This window comes from Macadamia integrifolia, chromosome 13 (assembly GCF_013358625.1).
Source record: "Macadamia integrifolia cultivar HAES 741 chromosome 13, SCU_Mint_v3, whole genome shotgun sequence".
Taxonomy (NCBI): Eukaryota; Viridiplantae; Streptophyta; class Magnoliopsida; order Proteales; family Proteaceae; genus Macadamia; species Macadamia integrifolia.
Genome location: NC_056569.1, coordinates 14110699 through 14126006, shown reverse-complemented (window position 1 = coordinate 14126006; position 15308 = coordinate 14110699). Strand labels below are relative to the sequence as shown.

The 15308-nt window shown below is 35.5% G+C and overlaps 1 protein-coding gene across 1 annotated transcript; it reads right to left on the bottom strand.

The window, feature by feature from the left end:
• Positions 1–3332: 3332 nt before the first annotated feature.
• On the bottom strand, positions 3333–8481 carry LOC122059490 (putative disease resistance protein RGA3). The gene is made up of 3 exons (XM_042622276.1): positions 4447–8481; positions 4218–4347; positions 3333–4055 (listed from the first exon to the last, which is right to left on the bottom strand). Exon 1 carries the CDS (start codon positions 7742–7744, stop codon positions 4532–4534), a length of 3213 nt encoding a protein of 1070 aa, XP_042478210.1. The 5' UTR covers positions 7745–8481; the 3' UTR covers positions 3333–4055; positions 4218–4347; positions 4447–4531.
• Positions 8482–15308: the final 6827 nt, after the last annotated feature.

Below are 15308 nucleotides of genomic sequence, written 5' to 3'. Positions count from 1 at the left end.
AATAAAAAACAAAAAAAGAATCTCTTGGTTTAGAACATACCAAACATAATGAGAATTTCTCAAACCAATAAAACAGTATAATTTTTGTACTTTTTTCTTTTCTTTTCTTCTCTTAACCACCAAACACAACCTATTATATTTTTGAATTTCAAAATTCATCTTGGGAATAATGAAGGATTTTTGTACTGCCAAAAAAAAAAAAAAAAAATTACCTAAAACACAAGAAAGAAAAATTTTTCTTTTCTTTTCTTCTATTAGTGGCCAAACAGACATAAGTTCTTTATTTTATTTTATTTTATTTTTATTTCTATTCTTTTCTTGTCTAGATTCTTTTTTCTTTTCTTCTCTTGGCTGCGGCCAAGAAGAAAAATTCAAAAAAATTGAATTTAAAGAAAAGATAGACACATAAAAATCATTGGGTAACCATTCTTTTTTGTCTTATTATGTCATTTATATTATTATTTTGTTTTCTTAATTATCAAACATAGCCAAAATTCTGGACTAAAGGCAAAATTTTCTATATAGAAAAACAAACCAAAAATCATAATACTGTTTTACAAAACAAAAATAATATTTAACATTTGCGTAAAAAAAAAAAGTAAAAATAGTTCTAATTAAAAAGAATCAAAACGTCATTGGATAATGCCATTTTTCACCTCTCTCTATTAATTATGGGTCTGGCTGTTTGTAATCAACAAGTCTCTATAACCATTCTTTGGTTATCCCTATGGGATGAGGTGTCGATCTTCAAAGGGGAATGGCAGTAAATTCGTTCCGTAACAGGCCTCATTTTTTTTTTTTTTTATTAATTGATAGAAAGGATATAGATAAGGGTAATTTACAGTGTTACCCCCTAGAGAATACCACAATTATAAGAATACCCTTTCTATTTCACCAAATTAGACTTAAACTCCCTATCATCAGTCATTGTTAAGGAATGCTATGAAATGACGCTTTTTCCCTTATGAGTAAAATACTGATAAATTATCTATTTTCATTATCCTAAAAATACCCCTCTTTACCATTTTACTATTTCATTTTCATCTCTTTCTCTCCTTCTCTCCTTCTCTCCTTCTCTCCTTCTCTCCATACTAGCGACCAAGGGTTCAGACGAGTTTCAGCTGAGTACTGCTAGTTCCGTCGCCAACAAATACTTCATCTTAGGTCACCAGCAAGAAGGTATTATTTATTTATTTATTTTTTCCCCATCTTGTCACTCTGTTAGAAGTTATCAAAATTCTCATAATTCTTCTCGAGTTCTCTCTTTTGGTGATCGACTAGTCGCTTTTATTTCAACTATTTTGGAACTGGTTTTGCACTTATTGTAGTTCCTCGTATAAATGACCTGAGAGAGGATTGATCAGATTGGACAACTCGGGTTGGCTGAACCATTGGAATTCACCGGAAAAACTGAATTATCCGATGGGCACAGAGTGGTTGGACTACATTTTACAGGCTTCAGAGCTTCCCTTTGGGTCAGTCGCTGAAATGGATTCCGCCCTAGTTGAATAAAGAGAGCAAACCCAACAACTCCTCGTGGGAAAATTTGGAAGGTCTCTTCCCCTCAAAACCACCAGCCTTTAGAACCCTAACAATCTTCTCTCTGAATAAACACATCTATGTTTCAGCAAAGCAAGATGAAGCACAACCCTCTCCTCTCTCCTCAACCTCCTCATCGTCTTCTTCATCATCTTCATCTTCTTCTTCATTGCCATCATAATTGTACTTGGTGGCAACCGCGGTGTCTCTCTGAGCAATTGCTATTGCATCACTTAATTGTGATATCTTCAGTAGTTTAATCACTTTCTTCTTCTGCTTCAACGTGGCTCCCATAGTCTTGTTCTTCTTGCTAAAACATGTCTGCGTGAAAGCCCACCGTTCATCCATGTCCACTGCTGGGACTGTAGCCTTGGGGCAGATCTTGACGACAGAAGAATCGACTTTGGGACAGGGGTTCCTCTTGCTAACGTCTGTCCTCGATGCCGTCGGCGTTGCTCTGAACGATCGTCGGTGGTCCAATGAGAAAGGTAAATTAGGTTTGGAATGGGATCTAAAAGAAATTTTACCTTAGGGTATTTTTGGTATTTAAAATAAATAAAATATAATTGGTGAAAAAGCCAAGAGGCTCGAACTCAAGACCTCTGATAAGTATAAATTTTTTGCGCACCATAATTCACCAACTGCACTTAACAGTTTTTTTTTTTTACAAATCAATGTGAACCATACCCATTCAAGACAACATCCAACGATCTATAGAAGGCGAAGCAGCGTGGGTTTCTGTTCTATTCTATGATTTGGGAAGATGAAATATATGGGAATTTTCATAATCAAAGGATAGAAAGAAATTTTTTTATAGATTTGACTCCCCCGTATTTGAGAACACTAGAGATGAAATGGGATGAACAGGGTGAGCTTCTCCCCTGCATGGCTGCACTCTTATCACCACCGGCAACTTCTAACCAGATTATTTATTTATTTATTTTACTAAAAATAGGTATTAGTTTCACGAGTCCATATTGACCCCATAATCACATGGACTGGATCATACCAGGATTGAAGATCACTTAACACTTAATATGAGTTTTCTTAAGGAGGTAAAAGGAGTCGAACTCAGAACTTGTTTCCTGAGGTGAAGTTCCCCAACTAACCACTATCACAAAGCAACAAATCAAAGACGCCAACAAACAAGGGTTAGGGATAGGGCTGAGGAGAAAAATCCAATCCTACCCTTAGAACATGACAAATTATTGCTTACCAATAATTAATGCTGCCTTCCTATCATTTCTCTCCCCCCCCCCCTCTGGTGTGTGCGGAGTAAAGTCCCCTCAGGCAGTTTCTTAATATATAATAATAATAATAATAATTATAATAATAATTATAATAATAATAACAATAATAATAACAATAATAATAACAATTAATATTTCCTAACAAATTAAATGTGAAAATTACATTGATTTACCCTTCCTTGGGTATTGAACAATGTTTATTAGAGATTAAGAATGTAATGTTATGAAATAATTCTGCAATCAATATTTGAAAAATGCAGCCAAAATCTGGTTAGGTAGCGGATAGCACCAATGGGGTGCTGGATAAGGTATCATACATGATTTTATGAGATTTGGAGAAACATATATATATATATATATATATATATATGAACGAGTTTATATGATATGATCCATCTAGAGTATTTGTATTGGTATATAATCACTTTGATCAACCTTCCAGGACCATATCCCATCTGTTCAAGTCATCTTCTAGGGTCTATTGGATTTGGATTAAAAACAAAAAAAGAAAACAAAAACGACTAAGTTTTCCTGATACAGTCAGATCTTTAAATATAGATGAATTTATATGGTATGACCCACGTAGAACATCTGGATTGACACATAATCAGTTAAATCAAACTTCCTAAACCTTATTCCAACTGTACAACTCATCCTACATGGTCCATCGGATTCAGATTAAAAAATAAGAATTATGGCAAACGTCCACTTCATCTAAGTCGATTTCCCAGTGGAGTAAGAAGTCCAGCAACTCAAATGAAGCAAACCTGTCGAAGGCCACCCAGAAGAAAGCTGAGAGGAAGGCAAAAAAATCTTCCACATCTGACATCTTCTTTCCTAGAGAGAAATGTTAGATCCATAATCCCAAGATCTGTAGAAATGTAACCTTAAAATGATGTAGAAGATAATGGAAAAACAAGAACAAGTAATACATACAGATTTACAAGGTTCGACAAGATTGCCTACGTCCTTAGGGAGATGAGATCCTGCTTTACTATCAATGGAGAATAGGGTTACAACGTTCGTCCTCACACCTCTCAGTATTGCTTGCATTACTGAGAGAGAAACCCTCGCTATGAATATATAGCAAAAAAACCCTAATAAGAAAAATACAAAACTGCCCTCAAATAAAATATTCGAGCGGAGCTACACCCCTACACCCCCATTATGCAGGGGGGTCTCCTGCGCCCTTTGCAACCCCCACGGCTCACTAACCGGCTAGTTAGACCATTGTCCTGCCTGTCGAGGCGCCTGCACCAGTACTCCCTGGATTAAATTGTAACAGAATACAAAACATCATACACCAACAACATCAATACATATATATATATATATATATAAAAAAGAGAGAGAGAGAGAGAGAGAGAGAGAGAGAGAGAGAGAGAGAGAGAGAGAGATATGAAAAGTTCCACGCATTTGATATCTTACTTTGTACCGATTCTTGAGGTTTTCAAAGAGAAGCATTCCATCTGAGATAAATTCCCATTAACAATAATAATTATCTGTGTTGCATGTCTATTGCTTCAAACACTCATGTTCTTCATGTCTGGTCATTCTCCTACAAATTGTAGATAAATTAAATTAAAACCATACCTAGCATAAAATAAAGTAAAAAGATAGAAGTAACAAATTTCGGATTGTAGAAGAAATAACTCACTTTTATCATAGTACTCCATCGATGGTTTATTATGAGGGGGCAGGGCCAACGATGGTAGGCGATCTGGGTTTCAAAGGTAATATGGTTATGCTTCATTGCCATCATCTATTATTACCTTAGGGATTTGGGAAATCTTGGACCACTCTTCTCCTTCCTTGTTTTGACACTGTTGTCTTAGCATTGAACAATTCCGGATCTCCAAATGTTTAAGAGAGGTTAGGTCAGAGAATCCATCATGTAGGGATTCAAGAATTGGGCAGTCCCTGATGCAAAAATTTCTAAGATTGGTAGGAAGCAGACCCTTTGGAATGGACATGAGAGAAGGGCATCCTCCAATGGTAAGATATGAAAGAGAAGTGAGATTATGAAGGCCCAAGGTATATAGGGGTTCAAGATTCTTGCACTCTATAAGAAAAAAACATTCCACAATCTCCAATTTTTCAAGGTTTGTGAGTTTGTGCAACCCCTTGGGCAAGGCATTCAGATTCCCACACTTTAGAATCAATACCTCCCGAAGCATGGTGGATAAGCCCATGTCAGGAACGGACCCAAGAGCAGGGCAATCTTTGATTTCTAATCTTTGGAGGGAGGTGAGACTGTGTAGTAGTCCCATGGGTAGGGACTCTAGATTCTTGCAATCGATGATCTCCAATTCTTCAAGCATAGTTGGTAACCCTATTTGGAAGGACATGAGACTAGGGCAACTTTCGATTACAAATTCTTGAAGAAATGTTAGTGTTTGTAGCTCCTTTGTTAGTGACTCCAGATTCTCACAATCAAATATCTTCAATTCTTGAAGTGTGGTGGGTAACCTTATTTCCTGGAAGGACACAAGAGTAGGGCAACTTCCAATTACTAATCTTCGGAGAGATGGTAGAGTGTGTAGTTCCTTGGATAGTGACTCTAGATTCTTACAATTTGATATTCGAAGAGCTCGGAGAGATGTGAGATTGCGCAGCTGTAGGCCAAGGATATTATTTCTTTCATCTTCCAAATTTGAATTGTCCGAAGTTCCATGTTGTTGGGACAACTTTTTTTTTGGCTCCGCATCAAGTGATGTCAACAATTGAAGACTAGTCAAGTTACCTACTCCTAATGGAATTTTATGGAAACCCCAATGAGCGGGAAGAATAAGGTATCGAAGGTTTACAAGGTTACCCATATCTTTAGGCAACTGTCTAAGTCTCTCACAACCAAAAAGGACCAATGATTGTAGATTGTAAAGACTTCCAATTGAGTCAGGTAACCTCACAATATCAGAAAATGAGAGATCAAGAGCTCTAAGATGTTTCAACTCGCCAATTGAATCATGCAACTCACAATTGTAACAGTTTCTGAAACGTAGCACACGCATGAATTGGAATTGGAATTGCATGGTGGAGCAAAAGTAATCGAGACTACCCGAAATATCATTTAGAACTAGAAGGGTACGTAAGCTTTTCATGGCCACTGATTCTATCGCCTCAACATTATAATTATCCATAACGTAGGACAGGTGACGTGTTGTTGTAAGAACTTGAGATGTCTTATCATACTCCCTTCTACAATATATTCCACCCGAAACAAAGTGTGCTAAATCATGGATCAAATCATGCATCACAAATCCTAATCCCATGTTACTAGATGACTCAAAAAAATATCTTTTGTGAATTTCTTTTGATAAGTCAAAAAACTTCCGGCCTGCCACCCAAGGCCGACAACAATTAGATGACTCAAAGAAAGACCTCATAAATAATACATCAAAATATCCAGCCCCTATATCTTCTAGCCTTCTGCTATCTTTTGGTTGAACCATACCTTCTGACATCCACAACCCGACTAATTCAATCTTGCTAAATACATAGTCTTTAGGAAACAAAGCACAATATGCGAAGCATCTCTTCAAAAGAGGCGGTAGATGATGGTAGCTCAACATGAGTGATGGAAGAATCTCATTCTCTTTTAAATCCCATATTTCATTATCCAATATAGCTTTCCACTCACTGTTCTCCTTTTTATCTCGCAAGAGGCCAGCAAGTGTTTTTATCGCTAAAGGTAAGCCCTTACATTTCTTCACAATTTCATGTCCAAATACTTCCAACTTTTGATTTGCATCAAGTGAATTTTCATCATTGAAAGTGTGTCTTCCAACTAGTGCAATACAAGCCTCGTCTGACAGACCTTTTAGACAATGATTGTATGGAACTGTGCGCACGATTGATGCAACACCCTTGTTCCTTGTGGTAACCAATATCTTGCTTCCTGGTTTACCAAATGCAAAAGCGGTGCTGAAGGCATCCCATCTCTCGTAGCTCTCACTCCACATGTCATCTAGAACCAATAATAATTTTTTCTCACTCAATGCTTCTTGAAGTTTCATGTGTAGCAAGTCGAATGAATTAGGAGGGGATGCCCCAGTTGCTGACTCAAAAATTTCTTTGGTTAACCTCACCACATCAAAATCCTCCGATACACACACCCAAACTTTCAAATGAAAATGCTTCTTAACTTTCTCATCGTTATAAACAAGTTGAGCAAGGGTTGTCTTCCCAACTCCACCCATGCCGACTATGGGTAGCACTGAGAAATTATTGTTATTGTCAGAAGGACATGGAGTTTTGTCTGCTAGCAACCATCCAACAATCTTCTCCATATCTTCCTCTCGGCCAAAAACTTTAGATCTATTAACCAAAGAACTCGTCGGTGTCCTTGGACTGAGAACCATGGGCCTTGAGGACCCAGATCCCATGCTCGAGTTCAAACCAAGAGCAACACCTTCTTGTGCTACACTTATTAACTTCTGGTTGATATCTCTTACTTTAGATCCAAACCTTTTAATCTCCCGCAGCTCTTTGGCGATGTTATAAAGCTTAGGCCCAATGCCTTTTATTCCTTCTAAAGTTTCGTTGATGCCCTTAACTGCAGATTCTATGCCAGAGTTCAACCAAGAAGAAACACTACTTTCAATTGGAGTTAGAGGAACAGGGTCGCATACCTGTTGGGTTTGGTGAGCAGATTCCAATTTCAGGCGTAGAAGTTCAGTGGCATACTCATCCAATATGTCCTCTGCATCATAGAGGAGTTGTTTGAGGTGGTCCAGCCACAGTTTCACAGCAATGTTGGTGAATTGCTTCAATTCTGCTTCATCAAATAAGGCCTGAATCATGGCTGACGTCAGTTTCAGTGAATCCACTTCATCCAAGTTGATTTCCCATCGGAGTATGAAATCTAGCAACTCGGGAGAGGCAAATCTATCGAAAGCCACTTGAAGGAAAGCCGAGAGGAAGGACCCTCCAAAAATCTGTCCCACAGCTGACATCTTCTTCTTCTTTCGGAGAGAGAAAAAGAGGTCAAGAAACGAGGGTTCCACAATAGAAGCAGAAATATGAGAGAGAGAGAAGCAGAGGAAGTGAGGGAACACTCTTCAATGTCGAAACTTTGGATAAATCTGACAATTAGCTTTATAAAGTAGGAATGAGCTTTTTGCTTCCGAAGGGTTCTCTCTCATGGAAAAAGAAAAAAAATGGTATGACCCTAGTTTTTTCCTTGCAGTAATAAGCTACTCTCATGGCAAACATCAATATATACGAAAGCAAACAAATACAGATCTATACAATATAAAGATTTAACGAGGTTCATACACTGATGTAGTGTGCTAGGTCCTTGGGTTAACTATGTATATAGAAGAGAGATTATACCCAAACAATAACGAGAAAACTCTCTTTGAAACCCTAGCTCGTAAAACGTCCAAATTACAGAGACTTACTCAACAAGAAGATTGTACATTATCTACTCCTCAAAGTCATGGGTCGATCCATCGGTTGCTGCCTATCGGTCCAATCCTTTTGCTTCCATCATAGATCTCAGAAAAATTCTCATTCGGGTCACCATCAAAATATATAGGAGTGGATCGTTATTCAAAACACATCAAGAATTCGAGACAAACTTAACAACTACCCATCACTAATACTCTCAAGGTTTTCTCATTTTGATTTCTTATAGATGAAATGTTATGACGCAAGTTTTGTTTTATAAAGAAAGGGAGAAAGAACAGAAGCCAAGCATGACGCAAGATTTTTTTTTTTTTTTTTTTGCAAGAGTAGGCTACCCATCACCACGTACACACCCTCAAATGTCTTTTCATTTTGAATTTCTCATAGATGAAACCTTTGGACGCAAGTTGTCTTAAACCAAAAAAATGAGTGAAAACACTGCATGTGATAGACGGAGAAAGAAAGAAAGAAATTTGGTAATGAACCTACTTTGGCCAATGAACCTACTTTGGCCCGCCAAAGTTAGAAGAAAAAAAATTTGGTACACACCCTCAAATGTCTTTTCATTTTGAATTTCTCATAGATGAAACCTTAGGACACAAGTCGTCTTAAACCAAAAAAAGGGGGGAAAACCCCCCCTCTCTCTCTCTCTCTCTCTCTCTCTGCTTGTCATAGACGGAGAAAGCGAAAAATTTGGTAATGAACCTACTTTTGGCCCGCCAAAGTTAGAAGAAAAAAAATTTGGTACACACCCTCAAATGTCTTTTCATTTTGAATTTCTCATAGATGAAACCTTAGGACACAAGTTGTCTTAAACCAAAAAAAAGGAGGCAAAACACCCCCCCTCTCTCTCTCTCTCTGCATGCCATAAATGGTGAAAGCGAAAAATATGAAGAAAGCGAAAAAATTTGGTAATGAACCTACTTTGGCCCACCAAGGTCAGATGAAAAAATTTTTTGGTACAACATGAGTTTTTTTCTTTTTCAAGAATAGGTTACCCATCACCACACACCCTAAGTGTCTTTTCATTTTGAATTTTTCATTGAGAAAAAGACACAAATTTAGTCTTACAGCAAAAAAGGGGGAGAATGCCTCTCTCTCTCTCTCTTTGCGTGCCATAGATTGAAAAAAAGCGGAAAAAATTGGTAATGGACCTACTTTGGCCCAAAGTCAGAAGAAAAAAAATTGGTAAACAACAAAATTTTTTTTTGCAAGAATACACTACCCATCACCACATACCCTCAAGTGTTTTTTTTAATTTTGAATTTCTCATGGACAAAAGACACAAGTTTTATCTTACAGCAAAAAATGGGGGAAAAATGCCTCTCTCTCTCTCTCTCTCTCTCTCTGCGTGCCATAGACTGAAAAAAAGCGGAAAAAATTGGTAATGGACCTACTTTGGCCCAAAGTCAGAAGAAAAAAAATTGGTAAACAACACAATTTTTTATTTTTTTTTGCTAGAATACACTACCCATCACCACACACCCTCAAGTGTTTTTTTTATTTTGAATTTCTCATGGACGAAAGACACAAGTTTTATCTTACACCAAAAAAGGGGGGAAATGCCTCTCTCTCTCTCTCTCTCTCTCTCTCTCTCTCTCTCTCTCTCTCTCTCTCTCTCTCTCTCTCTCTCTGCGTGCCATAGACTGAAAAAAAGCGGAAAAAATTGGTAATGGACCTACTTTGGCCCAAAGTCAGAAGAAAAAAAATTGGTAAACAACACAATTTTTTTTTTTTTTTTTTGCAAGAGTACACTACCCGTCACCACACACCCTCAACTGTCTTTTTCATTTTGAATTTCTCACAGAAGAAAGACACAAGTTTTATCTTACAACAAAAAAGGGGGGAAAATGCCTCTCTCTCTCTCTCTCTCTCTCTCTCTCTCTCTCTCTCTCTCTCTCTGTGCCATAGACAGGAAAGCGAAAAATTTGGTAATGAACCTACTTTGGCCCTCCAAAGTCAAAAGGAAAAAAAATTGGTACGACACAAGTTTTTTTTTTGCAAGAATAGGTTATCCATCACCACACATCCTTAAGTGTTTTTTCATTTTGAATTTCTCATAGACAAAGACAAAAATTTTATCTTACAGCAAAAAAAGGGAAAAAAAGCCTCTCTTTTCATGTGCCATAGACAGAAAAAGCAGAAAAAATTGGTAATGAACCTACTTTGGCCTCCCAGAGAAGGGAAAGAAAAAAAAATTTGTAAATGACACATTTTTTTTCTTTCAAGAATACGCTATCCATCACCACATAGTCACACACCCTCAAATGTATTTTCCTTTTGAATTTCTCAATAGACAAAACCTTAGCACACAAGTTTTGTCTTACAGCAAAAAAGGGAAAAAACGCCATTCTTCTCTCTCTCTCTCTCTCTCTCTCTCTCTCTCTCTCTCTCCCACTCTCTCCCATAAACTGCCATGCAAGATAAGAAGTAAAAATCAATTGTTGATTCGGATCATTCTACCAGTAGGGTCGGTCATTCAACAAATAATTAATTGAACGGAGTAGAAGATTATCTTTAACTTTGCTATCACAAGGCCTCCACATGGGCTTAACTCTTCAAACTTGAAATTCATCCTACGAGGGTCTACCAACATTAGAAGCATAACCTCTCTTGAGGTTTCATTACTTAATATTACATTTAGTTTATACTTTTATTTTTCTGGGGCGTGTCAACTCGAACTCATAATCAGCCAACTCAAATGATGATGGGGCAAGGGCTTCGTTCCACTAGGCTACCAACCCCATTGACATATGCAGTCTATACTTGGTAGTGTTTGATTGTATTCCATCAATTTCCAAGATTTCATTGTTGATTAGGGTTACGACTACTGTATAAATATTCTCTTCAATGAATCGAATCGTTCGGTATCAGTATCCCATAACCAGCCCTAGAAACTCGTGCTAGGATTGCTAGCAATATATTTCGGTTATAGCTGATACCAATACAGGTATACGGATACAGAATATTCCTACGAAGGACAACTACCTTCCTTTTTCTCTCTTGCTCTGTCACTCATCTCTTTGAATCTCTTAAGTGAGCACTTACTTTAAACAACAAAAGAAAGGGCTTCATTTCTTCTTCACAGAGTGTTGAGTAAGCACAAGTTATTGTTTAACCCCATTGTAAGATACAAAAGGGGAGACTTCTTTTCCCAGAATTAGTACTCAAAAACTCTGCAAAAGGAAGGTGTTCAAGTACCTCATTGAAAACCTTAAAAATTAAGCATTTGAAGAGTACAACCTCCTCATTTCAGTTTCCGTTTTAAAGCAGAAAAACTCCTCCAATATTGTTCTTGTTTCTTTTTCATCTATGTAAGTAACTATATTTAGTTGTGAATTTTTATCCAACACCGTATGGGAATTCAAAAATCTTTAAAAAACAGAACACAATAGAGGAAAACTTCATACAATTAAGACATTAAGAACGATAATTGATCTCTGTATCTAAAGGTGTTAATCAGTTAGGTTCTGATGTAAACGGTTTGATTCGGTTTGGTGCAAGAATATTTAGGTAAAATCAAAACCGAATTATTTAACAAACAGTTTCATATATGAGAACCGAAACCATTTATAAATGGTTTTCTTATGTTTTCTAACTTTTTTATCCAAACAACTTCTTTACCTTTAAAATGAATTGAATAGTTTATTGTTATATGCTTTTTCTAATAGTTATTTAATGTAAACTTAAATTTGTTTTTATTGAAATGTATGTAAACTTAACATTGAATGATTATACTTATTAGGTATATGTTAATCGGTTTAACAGTTTATTTAAACGGTTTACTGAAAGTTTAAACTTTAAAACCAAAATCGAATCATGGTTTCAATTTTAAAATCAAAACCGAACCATTTAATAAACAGGTTCACGATTTCGGTGTAAACGGTTCGATTCGATTTTGATAAACGATTTTTATCTCAAATTCACATCCTTATATGTATCACTAGAAATAGACAATGAAATAAAATAAATGGCACATGTAAATCATAGAGCTGAATACCATTTAAGCAGATTTTGAAATGAAGAGCAACATTAGATCTAAAAAATATGAGGCTTGAAGAACGATTTAGATTTTTGCAGCATAAAAGTTTTGGTAATAGAAATATTTCTGTTGTCAGATTTTGGTATTGGATACTCATTTGAAAATTTACCAAATAAGATATTTTTGTGTTCTGCACTTTGATAATTAATACAATATTGATGTCTGTTTTTGTTTCTACCAATTTGAAGTTCATTAGTGAGAGATGAACCCAATAAATTACATCTAGCATCTTGCAACCATATCTATTGCTAAAATTTTAGTTGTTTCATGATACAACATAAAAAATCTTCCTACCTGGTAATGATGCAATGTGGATGCTTCAAACATTCAATACAGTACCTTTATTGTGTTGTGGCAAATGTCTACTCTTCATGTTTCTGCCTCAAAACAAAAATAAAACTCTAGTAGTTATTTTAAAGGATGTAGGTAAATGTAAGGAGTGGCAAGGCCTTGATAAAGACATATGTGTCTAATGATCTGTGTAAGTTAGAGAGAGAGAGAGAGAGAGAGAGAGAGAGAGAGATTACGACATCGCCATTCTTGTCCAAATCTGACAATGGAAAACAGAGACATTCCACTCATGCATTATGTTACAAAATCTTAACCAAAATTGGCTATTCTTATCAAAAGTCATTTTTTAAGGACTCATTGAAGATTTCAAAAAAAATTATTTTAGGTAATTATGCATATATATGGTATGTCAGGTAGACAGTCAGTAATCAGTACCTTATTATAATCTGTCATTATATGCCATTAGTCTATGACTGATTTGTAGTGGTGCCTTAGATTCACAGCTCGACACTTATTATAATTATCCCTAACCTGTCAATTTTTTTGCATAGATTCTTGTGCTCTTCGTTGCTTGAAATCTTTATGTAACTAACTCCATTAAGTTGAGATAATGTTTTGAATGTTGTTGTTGCTGTTGTTGTATTCTTCAATTCAAAACTTAAAAAGCTCAAGCATGTAGTAAAAAAGTCATATGTTAATTAATGTATATAAAATTCAGAACTATTCCATAAGTTCATACTATAATAGGAAAACATTTTTTCCTGGACATCCATATGCCTAGAAAAATAAATAAGGGAGTATTTAGCCCACACTGAATTAGTAGTAGCCTTTTATTTCAGAAAGTTGTGACTTAAAATCAATACAATAAATCCATTATAGAACCAGAGAGTAAAAGACTTGTATGGGAACTAGAAAAAGAGCAATGGAATAGACGAAAAAAAAAAAAGCAATGGAATTGAATTTTATAAATTTGGAAGGGAGTTTATGATAACAATATTGTTGACCAGAGATAGATGCAAGGTCTACTTAGGAGATGAAGAAAATACTTTGTGAAGCATATTTATAATATTAGCAGGACATCTAATATCAGCCATGTGCTACATTTCTAACAACATAGATATTGGTTTCCCCCTCTAATAAAATCTAAAGTCCAAAATATTCCAAAAATTTCATTGATTTAACTTCCGTTTTCTTAATTTATTATTATTATTATTATTATTATTATTATTATTATTATTATTATTATTATTATTATTTATTTTATTATTTATTATTTATCTTTTAATATCCCTTCTTGCCAAACTCTCCCCAATTCATAATAACGCAAAAATAGATAACTCAAACTTCAAACAATTGTCTATAGAATTTTTACGCCATACATGGTATTTTACCATAGTAAACATATAAACTAAAAAAAAAAAAACTCAGTGCCAAAATTTGTTGACAATATCCAAGAAGCAAAAATGTTGATTTAGAATTGAAATAGAAATATTTATTATATAGTTGAAAATAATTTATGAGCAGAAGGAGCTATTTACAAAGTTTATTGGTCCTATGAGTGTTGGACCTAGATTCATCAGATCCAATCATGAGTTTTATGTGTTGGATTTATGGATTTAATTAATTATTCAAGTTGATTAAATGGTATAGAGTCAAGTTACATGAATCGGTTTGGTCTACTCTCAAGTTTAGAGATATGCTGACCCACTCATTGTGGTTTAAGGTTTTGGGTGCAGGACATTATTCTAAATACTGGGTTTTGGGTCTCTACAACCATTATTCACTTTTCTCTATTTTACTACAAAAGTGAGAGAACCAAGGAGATAAGGGGTTGTAGAAGATTCATAGGCAAGAGAGGAAAACTTTGAAAAATGGCATTGATCGTCTTCAACATATTAGGTATAAGGTACAAATCGATCCTCGATAATTTTATTCGAATTCGTATTCTAACTATTTGTATGGAACCTATTAAGATCTATTATGAAACCTTAAATAGTCTAACATTATAAAGCTCCTGCTCAACTTGATAATTAATAACCAAATAAACCCCAAAGTGTCAACTGTCAACATCTAGAAGTCAAATTGGGTGGGGAAATGTGTTTTTCTGTTTTCAAAATAATAATAATAAAAAAATCAAAATGTTATCAAGCAATGCCCTTTTTTCTTCTCTTCTATTATTTTCTTTTGAACAAAATAGAAAATTACTCAGTTTCACATGGAACGGCCGCTTATTATGCCACAATCAACATTCTATTTAAATTTTCAAATATTCAACTTAAGCAATAACAATAGAAAATCTTGATGAAGAAGAGGACTATACCACATGAAGAGTTGCCCAACTTGTTAACCAGATAATACTGGAAAGGCATTGTAAATTAGGATCATCAACTAGAATGGTAAATTTATGATGGTTAAAAAGAAAAATTATATTGAACAATAAAACTTTAAATCGCATGCGTACTATAGTAAAGCAAGGTGAAAGTTGATGGAAACAATATAGAGTTGTGTGCTTAATTGGAGGAGGATGCAGATGAAAGTATAATTAATTAACCACCCAAAATTATTAATTGGAGGAGGATGCAGGGGGTACACTTCCAAAAGTGAGTATGTTTAACCTCTCTCTCTCTCTCTCTCCCTCCGTGTCATAGACAATGGAGGGAAATTTGGTATTGACCCTAGTGTTGGTGTGTAACAAAATTGGAATCGATGATTAGCGATACTAACACAGATCACCTATATTGGGCAATTGGATTTTGATATCAAATCTGGGCCCGCCA

Excerpts from the sequence above, each read along its gene's own strand:
- LOC122059490 (XM_042622276.1), bottom strand. The coding sequence starts at position 7,744 with ATGTCAGCTGTGGGACAGATTTTTGGAGGGTCCTTCCTCTCGGCTTTC.